The sequence below is a fragment of the Corythoichthys intestinalis genome, chromosome 4 (assembly GCF_030265065.1).
Source record: "Corythoichthys intestinalis isolate RoL2023-P3 chromosome 4, ASM3026506v1, whole genome shotgun sequence".
NCBI classification, from domain to species: Eukaryota; Metazoa; Chordata; class Actinopteri; order Syngnathiformes; family Syngnathidae; genus Corythoichthys; species Corythoichthys intestinalis.
In genome coordinates this window covers 44,937,116-44,950,789 of record NC_080398.1, presented here as the reverse complement: position 1 = coordinate 44,950,789, position 13,674 = coordinate 44,937,116, and the positions used below count along the sequence as shown (strand labels likewise).

The 13,674-nt window shown below is 43.3% G+C and overlaps 1 protein-coding gene across 2 annotated transcripts in view; it reads right to left on the bottom strand.

Annotated features, from left to right (window-relative positions):
- LOC130915211 (DENN domain-containing protein 3-like) overlaps positions 1-13,674 on the bottom strand; it is a 64,432-nt gene that overhangs the window by 50,329 nt on the left and 429 nt on the right. For both annotated transcript variants that reach the window (XR_009063066.1, XM_057835077.1), the window contains exons 2-13: positions 6,814-6,934; positions 6,558-6,738; positions 6,141-6,251; positions 5,797-5,912; positions 5,606-5,718; positions 2,939-3,050; positions 2,734-2,853; positions 2,553-2,651; positions 1,201-1,320; positions 1,005-1,120; positions 774-929; positions 269-365 (exon numbers count right to left, since the gene is read on the bottom strand). Coding sequence is in view for 1 of the 2 variants with exons in the window: in XM_057835077.1 (XP_057691060.1) it covers positions 269-365; positions 774-929; positions 1,005-1,120; positions 1,201-1,320; positions 2,553-2,651; positions 2,734-2,853; positions 2,939-3,050; positions 5,606-5,718; positions 5,797-5,912; positions 6,141-6,251; positions 6,558-6,738; positions 6,814-6,897 (1,425 nt within the window). In the remaining variant the exon portion in view is untranslated. The remainder of the gene's footprint in view (positions 1-268; positions 366-773; positions 930-1,004; positions 1,121-1,200; positions 1,321-2,552; positions 2,652-2,733; positions 2,854-2,938; positions 3,051-5,605; positions 5,719-5,796; positions 5,913-6,140; positions 6,252-6,557; positions 6,739-6,813; positions 6,935-13,674) is intronic.

The window sequence follows — 13,674 nt, the reverse complement described above, 5'->3', positions numbered from 1 at the left end:
AATCTAAATAGATATAAAATATGTATGAGGTAGTCCTATGTTCAGGCAGTGCAAATAATTGAAGTGAAGTAGCAGCAGTTGACAGTGAAGGCATTGAATATTGCACAAGTAAAAATTTCGAAAGTGGCTTGCAAGAATAAAAGTATACAATTTTAAAAAATCCTATGTTCAGGAAGTGCAAGACACAGTCATATGAAGCATTCAAATAAAGTATTACCAAATATTGTTTGGCACATATACTAGTAGGTAAGAACAGAAAAGCATTTACATTCTTGTAGAAAAGTTGTTCTGTAGGTTCTCTGCTTTTCAGGAACTCTTCACTGTTAAAAACACGGTGTTCATAGTTCAAGTGGCTGCTAACATCCCTACAAAAGCCACACATAGAAATATTATATTATTACGTGACAGTACTAGTAAGTATTGTCAGGGTATTCAGATGATTTATGTCATCACACCATACTTTTGATGGTTTTCAGTATATGGTTGTTATGTCAGGTTGTTGAAGACTACGTTAATCAAAATACTACGGGAAATAAATTCACTTTTCCTTTTAACAGTCCCAAAATCAGTGTAGAATGTTTGAGACAAACATGAGTGCTTAAGGAATTAAAATGAAAAATAATCATTGTTTATTTATTATTTTCTCTTCACATTGTAGATGAATATGCTATTTTTTTGTACTGCAATTATGATTTCCAATAAGATTTTGAAGGCTATGGTAATGCTTCGTTCTATTTTGAAATGATAACCCCTGAACAAAACCCAGCAACAACCTGAATATGTTGACAATGAGCTCAGTGGTGAGTCTCTGGATGTCAAGGTTTAGATTGCGGCGCCACGCTCGTCTCTGAACACGCTGATGCTCAATATCAGTGCAGCTTGCACGCTTGCACTGGTCCAAGTCAAAATGGATCCGCAGGGATTGACACCTAAATAAACCCATAGTGATTCTTTTTCAAAGGGCATAATGCAAATGTAGTAGCATCTATCAATATTCCATTTACCTTTGTGTAAAGCAGTTTGCAGCAAGTAGGGGTATCTCGGGTAGGTCAACAGTTTCCGAACATGAAGTTGACACACTTCCATTATCAATGTTGATGAGTATTAGATCATCTGTCTCCTATGTTGGCAGAAACAACACAAACTTTCATTTCATAACAATTTGTCATCAGTTTAATTGCACCAACTATTTATCCTCACTGCTGCAACTTCTTCAAAATGGCTGAGGTGACAACCCATGAGGAAGGAGGTCGGTGCCATGAGGAAGTCCAACATGCCACTGGCCAGGACTGGCACATAAGGATGCTGCCATGTCAAAGGCTGCAAGGACAAGATAAGGCAAAAACACCACATGGCAAATTAATAACAGAATATAATAATATTTTTGGGGTGCAGGGGACCTACTGTATACTGGTGTGACCTTTTTGTGAAACAAGTGGAAATAAAAACAACACATTTGAATACAAAATAATGATTATCATCATCACCATCTGTACAGATTATCGGTGGTATTGTCACGATATTAAAAATGTTAACTTTGAAATGTTCGATACTACATAAATAGAAAAAAAAGTTTTTAAAAAAATTTCTACTAACAATGAAAAGCAAAAATATCCTCCATTACCATTACCATCAAGAGTAGTGCAAAATCAAATCTCTCCCATAACAACAGTTTGTTTTTGTGACCTGTGGTAGTGCAAGAACGATTACATTAGTTAATAAAACAAATGTCACTAAATAGAAAAATATTAGGGGATAATAAACGTGTGAGGACCTATACTGTCTTCATGGTGACGAGGTGGGGGACATGCAGCGGCAACAAGATGGGCTGAATATCTATACTTTTACGATCGAGTATCATATCCAGACACATTTCAGTATCAATACTTCAATATTTTTTGACAACCCAAGCAGGTGGGGTACACCCTGAACTGGTCCCCAGCCAAAGGCGGGGCACAAAAAATTCTACTCTTTTATCAAATAGGTGACCCAATACTTCAAAATGAGTCACAGTGACCTATTTCTCAAAGAGGAAGTTTTGTTATAATCCAAAAGAAAATAATCTCATCTTTCTAATGTCATATTGTATCAACCAAGGATGGAGAAACATGAATAAATGCATATTAAAGAATTACCTGCATTTTTCATTAGAATGCGATTATTTCTAGTATTGTTTTCATTTATTTCAGTATTCATCTCAATATTTATTTCAATACATTTCTATTTTAACTTTAACAATTATTTTTCATTTCTAATATTATTTATTTTCATTTTTACTTTATTTTAGGATTTATTTATTTATTTTATTAATTTTCTTTTATTTTATTCACTTATATCATTGTTTTACCGGTATTTATTTTAAAGTTTCAAACTTCATGTTTGCACTCCTTATCCTTATTCCTCCGCATCTGTCATTGGCCCATCAAGGTCGATGGTATGGCGTGAACTGGCAACCATCAATTGTATTAATATTTCAGCATTAAAATGTCTACAAACAAAAAAGTATAATCAGTGAACATAATTCAATTTAATGTCACCATTGATGAATGTACCTGCAAAAAAAGCAACAAGCTTTCTGCTACTAGTGTCAAGTGGGCCCAGTTGGCGGAAAAAAGCACTACCCTTTGCTCTTGGAGGAGGCAAGATAACACCTGCACAGGGAAGAAAAGGTGACATTTCCATCTCAGCATACTTTCAGAAGAAGCATAAAGGAGGTCTTCATGTATGTAGTACCTGCAGGAGGGGACGTGGCCGGAAGCAGAGGAAAGGTAGATGAAGGTCTAAATCTACGGCTGGGTAATCTTTATCCTCTCTTGATGGCAATTCGATGGTCAAAGGATGCAAGGTAAACACCTAGAGAGGACAATACAGTATTATGTGTGGTGCATCACAGTGAAGGTAAGCAAAGAGACATTTTTATTATGGCTGTTAGAGGTACCAAGTGAAGTTGTCCAGGAGGAGGAATCGGCACCAGGGTCAATTTGGCTGTAAACTCCTTGACCTTCTCCTCAATGTCCAAAAAACAACCATCTTGGAGCTCTGTCAGAAGACTGGCCGTGAAACAGGAGGGTAGAAATACAAATACAAGAATTAAAAAGAATTGCTAGAATAAATAATGTTCTGTGATTGCTCTGTTGTACAGTCACATACAGTGCCTTGCAAAAGTATTCGGCCCCCTTGAATCTTGCAACCTTTCGCCACATTTCAGGCTTCAAACATATACATAAGATATGAAATTTAATTTTTTTTGTCAAGAATCAACAACAAGTGGGACACAATCGTCAAGTGGAAAAACATTTATTGGATAATTTAAACTTTTTTAACAAATAAAAAACTGAAAAGTGGGGCGTGCAATATTATTCGGCCCCTTTACTTTCAGTGCAGCAAACTCACTTCAGAAGTTCAGTGAGGATCTCTGAATGATCCAATGTTGTCCTAAATGACCGATGATGATAAATAGAATCCGCCTGTGTGTAATCAAGTCTCCGTATAAATGCACCTGCTCTGTGATAGTCTCAGGGTTCTGTTTAAAGTGCAGAGAGCATTATGAAAACCAAGGAGCACACCAGGCAGTTCCGAGATACTGTTGTGGAGAAGTTTAAAGCCGGATTTGGATACAAAAAGATTTCCCAAGCTTTAAACATCTCAAGGAGCACTGTGCAAGTCATCATATTGAAATGGAAGGAGCATCAGACCGCTGCAAATCTACCAAGACCCGGCCGTCCTTCCAAACTTTCTTCTCAAACAAGGAGAAAACTGATCAGAGATGCAGCCAAGAGGCCCATGATCACTCTGGATGAACTGCAGAGATCTACAGCTGAGGTGGGAGAGTCTGTCCAGAGGACAACAATCAGTCGTACACTGCACAAATCTGGCCTTTATGGAAGAGTGGCAAGAAGAAAGCCATTTCTCAAAGATATCCATAAAAAGTCTCGTTTAAAGTTTGCCACAAGCCACCTGGGAGACACACCAAACATGTGGAAGAAGGTGCTATGGTCAGATAAAACCAAAATTGAACTTTTTGGCCATAATGCAAAACAATATGTTTGGCGTAAAAGCAACACAGCTCATCACCCTGAACACACCATCCCCACTGTCAGACATGGTGGTGGCAGCATCATGGTTTGGGCCTGTCTTTCTTCAGCAGGGACAGGGAAGATGGTTAAAATTGACGGGAAGATGGATGCAGCCAAATACAGGAACATTCTGGAAGAAAACCTGTTGGTATCTGCACAAGACCTGAGACTGGGACGGAGATTTATCTTCCAACAGGACAATGATCCAAAACATAAAGCCAAATCTACAATGGAATGGTTCAAAAATAAACGTATCCAGGTGTTAGAATGGCCAAGTCAAAGTCCAGACCTGAATCCAATCGAGAATCTGTGGAAAGAGCTGAAGACTGCTGTTCACAAACACTCTCCATCCAACCTCACTGAGCTCGAGCTGTTTTGCAAGGAAGAATGGGCAAAAATGTCAGTCTCTCGATGTGCAAAACTGATAGAAACATACCCCAAGCGACTTGCAGCTGTAATTGGAGCAAAAGGTGGCGCTACAAAGTATTAACGCAAGGGGGCCAAATAATATTGCACACCCCACTTTTCAGTTTTTTATTTGTTAAAAAAGTTTAAATTATCCAATAAATTTTGTTCCACTTCACGATTGTGTCCCACTTGTTGTTGATTCTTGACAAAAAATTAAAATTTTATATCTTTATGTTTGAAGCCTGAAATGTGGCGAAAGGTTGCAAGGTTCAAGGGGGCCGAATACTTTTGCAAGGCACTGTACGTACAGTAACGTCACAGGCTGCAGCTCAATAAATGCTGTAAATAAGGATTGAGGCGATACAGTATCAGTGTCGAGTTCTGATAGCAGTTTAACTCACAGACAGGATCAGGCCGATTCAATCTGTGAAAATTTACTATCCATGAGCCATATCTACTTCACCTTAAATGGTGTAAGTTTAAATGACTCCACAAGTAATTCTCTGCTGTCTGCTTAGCTAGCAGGCTGGAGAATGTGGAATGGATTGCCTGAAAAGAGGTCTATCTCAGTGAGCGGTGGAATAATGTAATGAGACTTGTCTCTGTTTGGAAAAGGTTTTCTGCCATTTGGGATTTTTCTTCTGAACAAGATTCCCTGATCTGTTTCTTACATTCCTATTAATGGAAGTTTGTAAGGCCTCATATAAAATCAACAAAAAATGATATTACAGAAAACAGAGTATCAACATGTATCATAATTCAGGTAACAAGATCGGATCCGAAGTGAAAAAATGTGGATGGTGCATCCGTACATATTAATGTTATTGAGTGGACTGATGACGTATGGCGTGTGTTTGAAGTAATAAGAGGTGAGAGGGCGTTTATAGAAGCTGACGGTTTACAGTAATTCCAACCCTGATTTGAAGTATCTCTGAAACAATGCTAACACAAGTAAAAATGACTTTGTGATACACAGAAAAGTTCAATCAAGCATTTTTCTCATTTATATACCGTACTCAATGTATACATAATGTTCCACACTTTAGACTGATATACATATACATAATTTTTTCTGAACACAATGGTATGTCAGTCCTTGGTTGAGCTTTATTCCAACTCACCATGACAGACAGTCTTTCAGGGCCGTAAAGTATGGATACTTGGATATCACACAGAAACTGTAAGCACAGTAAATCTTTGAGCCAGCTCCATTCTGACATGAGGACCTCAACTCCTGTAACGCAAAGCAAATGTCATGCAACTCGACTTCCTATGGCCTCGCATGTGTCTGATCTTGTTTAAAGATACCAACCTGGATGGGATGAGAACACTGCATTACTACTCCGTGGGATTTGTTGCCAAAGACATCAGTGAAAACCAGGAAGTGGAACTGTTCCTCCAGCTTTACATTGGTTACTTGGAGGCCGCCTAGAAAAAATAAGTAAGTTATGTCATCACATTTAATTGAGTGTAAATATTTTATGGTATAATGTTGTGTGGTCTTGTATGGTATTGTATTTATTTCATTATCTAATTTTTTTGAGTATCATCATTATCATTGACGATTATGTACAACACGTGTTTTTAAGTGCTTTAGATACATATTGAGTATAATGTCCGTTTCGTTGTGTGTAGAAGAAGGTCAATGTTTATTACCAGGGAAGCAAAGTTGAGGCAATGCTGTGAGGTCAATATCTTTGGGAACAGTGATGTCGTCACTGCCTTTTCTCCCGTCTGTCGCCTCTTTACCTGGACAATTGTGATGGGCTAAAGGACAAAAGCATGAATAAAGACAAACAGCAGATGTCATTGAAATTTGTAAGTCATGCAACAAACACGACTGACAACTTTCAGGTCAAAGAAGTTCAGCACGTAGTTTGAAAACCAGTTGTGAAAATGCAACACATACTTAAAATTTGAACTGCTGGAGATGTGAAATATAAACTTTAAAGAAAGATCAGCATGTTCACCTTCCTTTCATTCTGGAATTTCACCCCAAATCGATCCTCCTACCCTTTAGTGAGTACGGTACATATAGTTTTAGATATTTCATGAACAAAAACCATCTCGCACCTTGAGTGGCCATTGCAACAGACGGGGATCGCTTCCCCTTCTTCCTCAGTAAGGAACGATGTTTCCTTCTATGTGACCTCACTGCTTTGCTCGCAGTTTGAGGCCTACTGACAAAGGGAGGCGCTTGGACATAGAGGACCTCTGGCTCCAAAAGGATGTCTTCCTGACTTCCATCCACAGCCTTCAAGCAAAGTCGTCATGCACTTTTACATTATTCTGGCCAATCATTAGTTCATGTTTTAGTTGTGGAAAATACCTGGCAGACCTCCTGTTGTTTTTCACTGGATGCTCCCACCACCACACAGGCCTCGAGCATAGGAGAAGGTAGATAGTCCGACATTGCTCACCGGAGTTCTCACATCCGCTTCGTAATAAATCTACAAATATGTGTAATGTTAAAGTGTTTAAACAACCTTTTACATTTAATACATGTTCTTTTGCTAGAAATCATCTACAACGGTGTTTTCAGAAACATTTTACATCTTCTACTAGAGCAACTATAGGAAGTCATGTTGCCACCATCCTGATTAGTGTTCATCAAAAATGAGGCAGAGGTTTTGTGTTTTGTGTAATTAAACTAAACTGTAAGAGATGTATTGGATTGGGGACTTTAAAGCCAACACATTTGATTTCAAATCTGTTGTGGTGGTGTAAACACAGATTATTTTCTACTACGATTATACTGTGTGCACACTTTCTTTTCAGAGTGGCTATAAAACAGACAAAGGCTTTCCTCATCAGCATCTGATAATGCAAGTTGTAGCTATTTGCTATGCTACTCAAAATATTTAAAAAATGATTTCACCATAACATCGATAAGACATGCATGCATTACAACATGAACATTAAACAGAGCAGTTTCTATCACTACATATTCTTATACCACATTGCGCTTTAATGGAAGCACATGACTGTCCATTTTACTCAAAGCTACAGCTGGACTTGTGCATTGTTCTCTTTGTTGATCACATTTCAATGAATAGTCTTCTTAAGAGCCTAGCATGAAATTTATTTTTCTGTGTCTCCCCTAAACGTGACAAATTCTAATTAATTTTCATCCTATATCGCTGTACGCAGTTATCCTGTTGAAGGCCATGGGAAACTGCCAACAAGAAAGAGGAACTACTGTTCTCCCTGGACTGGTCGCCAACCAATCACAAAGTAGATAGAGAGAGACAAGTACACTGCTGGCCAAAAGTATTGGCACCCCTGCAATTCTGTCAGATGATGCTCAATTTCTCCCAAAAAATGATTGCAATTACAAATGCTTAGGTAGTAATTGGAGGCCGCCTAGAAAAAATAAGTAAGTTATGTCATCACATTTAATTACAAATGCTTAGGTAGTAATACCCCACGTGAGTCATCACCTTATCGTGGTGGAGGGGTTTGCGTGTCTCAATGATCCTAGGAGCTATGTTGTCTGGGGCTTTAAGCCCCTGGTAGGGTCACCCATGGCAAACAGGTCCTAGGTGAGGGGCCAGACAAAGTATGGCTCAAAAAGACCCCTTATGATGAGCAACATAAATGAACCCCAGTTTCCCTTGCCCGGACGCGGGTTACCGGGCCCCCCCTCTGGAGGTGGGGCTCGAAGGCAAGCGTCTGGTGGCCGGGCCTGTCCCCATGGGGCCCGGCCGGGCTCAGCCCGAAAAGGCAACATGGGTTCCCCTTCCCATGGGCTCACCACCTGTGGGAGGGGCCAAAGGGGTCGGGTGCGTAGGGAGTTGGACGGCAGCCAAAGGCGGGGGCCTTGGCGGTCCGACCCCCAGCTGCAGAAGCTAACTCTTGGGACATGGAATGTCACCTCTCTGGCAGGGAAGGAGCCTGAGCTGGTGTGTGAGGCAGAGAAGTTCCGACTAGATATAGTCGGACTCTCCTCCACACACAGCTTGGGTTCCAATACCAATCCTCTCGAGAGGGGTTGGACTCTCTTCCACTCTGGAGTTGCCCATGGTGAGAGGCGCCGGGCAGGTGTGGGCATACTTATTGCCCCCCGGCTTGGCGCCTGTACGTTGGGGTTTACCCCGGTAGACGAGAGGGTAGCCTCCCTCCGCCTTAGGGTGGGGGGGACGGGTTCTAACTGTTGTTTGCGCTTATGCACCGAACAGCAGTTCAGAATACCCACCCTTTTTGGAGTCCTTGGAGGGTGTGCTAGAGAGCGCCCCCTCTGGGGACTCCCTCGTTCTCCTGGGGGACTTCACCTGGACCTGGAGGGGCGTGATTGGGAGGAACGGCCCCCCCGATCAGAACCTGAGTGGTGTTCTGTTATTGGACTTCTGTGCTCGTCACGGTTTGTCTATAACGAACACCATGTTCAAACATAGGGGTGTCCATATGTACACTTGGCACCAGGACACCCTAGGCCGCAGTTCGATGATCGACTTCGTAATCGTGTCATCGGACTTGCGGCCGCATGTTTTGGACACTCGGGTGAAGAGAGGGCCGGAGCTGTCAACTGATCACCACCTGGTGGTGTGTTGGCTCCGATGGCGGGGGAAGATGCTGGCCAGACCTGGCAGGCCCAAACGTATTGTGAGGGTCTGCTGGGAACGTCTGGCAGAATCCCCTGTCAGAAAGAGTTTCAACACCCACCTCCGGCAGAACTTCTCCCTTGTCCCGGGGGAGGTGGGGGACATTGAGTCCGAGTGGGCCATGTTCCGCACCTCCATTGCTGAGGTGGCCGATCAGAGCTGTGGCCTGTAAGGTGGTTGGTGCCTGTCGTGGCGGCAATCCCCGAACCCGCTGGTGGACACCAGCGGTAAGGGATGCCGTCAAGCTGAAGAAGGAGGCCTATCGGGCCTTTTTGGCCTGTGGGACTCCGGAGGCAGCTGACAGGTACCGGCTGGCCAAGCGGACTGCGGCTTCGGCGGTCGCCGAGGCAAAAACCCGGACATTGGAGGAGTTCGGCGAGGCCATGGAAAACGACTTCTGGACGGCTTCGAGGAAATTCTGGTCCACCATCCGGCGCCTGAGGAGAGGAAAGCAGTGCACCATTAACACTGTGTATAGTGAAGATGGTGTACTGCTGACCTCGACTCGGGACGTCGTGAGCCGGTGGGGAGAATACTTCGAGGCCCTCCTCAATTCCACCGACACGCCTTCCTTTGAGGAAGCAGAGTCTGGGGACTCCGAGGTGGGCTCTTCAATTTCTGGGGTTGAAGTCACTGAGGCGGTTGGAAAGCTCCTCGGTGGCAAGTCTGCGGGGGTAGATGAGATCCGCCTGGAGTTCCTAAAGGCTCTGGATGTTGTAGGGGTGTTGTGGCTGACACGTCTCTACAACATCGCGTGGACATCGGGGACAGTACTCCGGATTGGCAGACCGGGGTGGTGGTCCCCCTTTTAAAGAAGGGGGACCGGAGGGTGTGTTCCAATTATAGAGGGATCACACTCCTCAGCCTCCCTGGTAAAGTCTATTCAGGGGTGCTGGAGAGGAGAGTCCGCCGAGAAGTCGAATCTCGGATTCAGGAGGAGCAGTGTGGTTTTCGTCCCGGCCGTGGAACAGTGGACCAGCTCTACACCCTCGGCAGGGTCCTCGAGGGTGCATGGGAGTTCGCCCGATCAGTCTACATGTGTTTTGTGGATCTGGAGAAGGCGTTCGACCGTGTGCCTCGGGGAGTCCTGTGGGGGGTGCTCCGGGAGTACGGGGTACCGAGCCCCTTGGTAAGGGCTGTTCGGTCCCTGTACGACCGGTGTCAGAGTTTGGTCCGCATTGCCGGCAGTAAGTCGAATTCGTTCCCAGTGAGGGTTGGACTCCGCCAAGGCTGCCCTTTGTCACCGCTTTTGTTAATATTTTTTATGGACAGAATTTCTAGGCGCAGCCGAAGCGTTGAGGGGGTCCGGTTTGGTGACCTCAGCATTGAATCTCTGCTTTTTGCAGATGATTTAGTGCTGTTGGCTTCATCAAGCCGCGACCTCCAACTCTCACTGGAGCGGTTCGCAGCTGAGTGTGAAGCGGTTGGGATGAAGATCAGCACCTCCAAATCCGAGACCATGGTCCTCAGTCGGAAAAGGGTGGAGTGCCCTCTCCGGGTCGGAGATGAGATCCTGCCCCAAGTGGAGGAGTTCAAGTATCTAGGGGTCTTGTTCACGAGTGACGGTAGGAGGGAGCGGGAGATCGACAGGCAAATCGGTGCAGCGTCTGCAGTACTGCGGACTCTGCACCGGTCCGCAGTGGTGAAGAAAGAGCTGAGCCGAAAGGCAAAGCTCTCGATTTACCAGTCGATCTACGTTTCTTACCCTCACCTATGGTCACGAGCTTTGGGTTGTGACCGAAAGAACAAGATCCCGGATACAAGCGGCCGAAATGAGTTTCCTCCGCAGGGTGTCCGAACTTTCCCTTAGAGATAGGGTGAGAAGCTCGGTCATCTGGGAGGGACTTGGCGTCGAGCCGCTACTCCTCCGCGTAGAGAGGAGCCAGCTGAGGTGGCTCGGGCATCTGGTTCGGATGCCTCCCGGACGCCTCCCTGGAGAGGTGTTCCGGGCATGTCCCACCGGCGGGAGGCCCCGGGGACGACCCAGGACACGCTGGAGAGACTGTCTCTCGGCTGGCCTGGGAACGCCTTGGGATCCCGCCGGAGGAGCTGGTTGAAGTGGCTGGGGAGAGGGAAGTCTGGGCTTCCCTGTTAAAGCTGCTGCCCTCGCGACCCGACCCCGGAACAAGCGGAAGATAATGGATGGATGGATGGATGGATGGATGGATGGATGGATGGATGGATGGATGGATGGATGGATGGATGGATGGATGGATGGATGGATGGATGGATGGATGGATGGATGGATAGGTAGTAATACCTTTATTTATTTTCCTTGCAATGAAAAAACATTAAAGAGAATGAAAAAAACATTAAATCATTATCGTTTTCCACAAAACTCAAAAAATGGGTCGGACAAAAGTATTGGCACCCTCAGCCTAATACTTGGTAGCACAACCTTTAGACAAAATAACTGCGAACAACCGCTTCCGGTATCCATCAATGAGATTCCTACAATGCTCTGCTGGAATTTTACAGCATTCTTCTTTGGCCAAGTCCTCCTGGCCCATGAGATTTGGAGGGTGTCTTCTCCAAACTGCCATTTTCAGATCTCTCCACAGGTGTTCTATGGGATTCAGGTCTGGACTCATTGCTGGCCTTCAGTGCTTTCTCTCACACCATTTTCTAGTGCTTTTTGAAGTCTGTTTTGGGCCATTGTCCTGCTGGAAGACCCATGACTTCTGAGGTAGACCCAGTTTTCTCACACTGGGCACTACATTATGCTGCAAAATTTGTTGGTAGTCTTCAGACTTCATAATGCCATGCACACAGTCAAGCAATGCAATGCCAGAGGCAGAAAAGCAACCCCAAAACATCAGGGAACCTCCGCCATGTTTGACTGTATGGACCATGTTCTTTTCTTTGAAGTTTGTTTTCCCTGTAAACTCTATGTTGATGCCTTTCCCCAAAAAGCTCTACTTTTGACTCGTCTAAACAGCGAACATTCTTCCAAAACGTTTTTGGCTTTCTCAGGTAAGTTTTGGCAAACTCCAGCCTTGCTTTTTATGTCTCTGGGTGAGAAGTGGGGTCTTCCTGGGTATCCTACCATAGATTCCCTTTTAATTCAGACAGTGATGGATAGTACGGGTTGACACTGTTGTAGCCTTGGACTGCAGGACAGCTTGAACTTGTTTGGATGTTAGTCGAGGTTCTTTATACACCATCTGCACACTCTTTCGCTGAAATCTCTCGTCAATTTTTCCTTTCCGTCCATGTCTAGGGAGGTTAACCACAGTGCCATGGGCTTTACACTTATTGATGACACTTCACACGGTAGACAAAGGAACATTCAGGTCTTTGGAGATGGACTTGTAGCCTTGAGATTGTCCATGCTTCCTCACAATTTTGCTTCTCAAGTCCTCAGACGGTTCTTTGGACTTCTTTCTTTTCTCCATGCTCAATTTTGAACACACACAAGGACAGAGGAAAGAGGTTGAGTCAACTTTAATCCATTTTAACTGGCTGCAAGCATGATTTAGTTTTTGCCACCACCTGTTATGTGCCACAGGTAAGTAACACGTGCTGTTAATTACACAAATTAGAGAAGCATCACATGATTTTTCAAAGGGTGCCAATACTTTTGTCTGGTTTCGTATAAAATGATAATGATCCTTTTTTTCCCCCCATTCTTTTTTTTTTTTTTTCAAGCAAAATAAAATAAGAGTACTACCAAAGCATTTGTAATTGCTATCATTTTCTGGGAGAAATTGAGCACTATTTGACAGAACTGCATGGGTGCCAATAATTTTGGCCAGCAGTGTATTCACGATCACACTAGCAAAGACTGTGTAGAAACTGAACCCCAACTGCTGCACTGAAGTCAGCCAAATGAACTATCATTTACCTTTTAATTTAGTGCCTTTCCTTGCTGGTGAGGAGAAAGACGTACGGGCATAAAATCATATTACTTTTACAGCTGCACAATAACGTCTCATAATTCACACATTTTATGCTTTATGCTGTAGAGCCGACTGAAACCACAGTTCTTTATCCATTGTAATACCATCGAGAACGATACATTGTGAAAAGGCAGCGTGACTTTTGCTTTTTGTTTTAACACTGCATGTGCACTGAAACACATCAGGTCAATAAAAGCAGCTTGAGGTCAAGAGTGTTCAACATAATAGTAAGATGACTTTTGCTTTCAATGTTTTAACACTGCATGTGCACTGAAACACATCAGGTCAACAAAAGCAGCCTGTGGTCAAGTGTGTTCAACATGATAGTACCACGTAATGTATTTTAAGACTAGTCTTATGACTACTACATATAAGGACAAATATTACAAACAGTTGATACAGTGTTGAACGCACACTATTATTAAACTAAATAATTAAATGTATTAAAACACACTAGACTTCTCATCAGACACCAGTTAATATCTGAGGTAGTTTTTTTAATGGTGTGAACTGTAATGCAATATGTTGAGAACTGCTTTTAATAAGTGGCAAATATGAAAAACACATTTTTATGATCTACATACTTTCTATGGCAAATACCCAGCAAACATTTTTAGTTTTAAGCCACTTTAATTAATAGTTATGGATTATTGAAAGTAGTTTCTAATTGATAAAAAGCCATTCTTATTT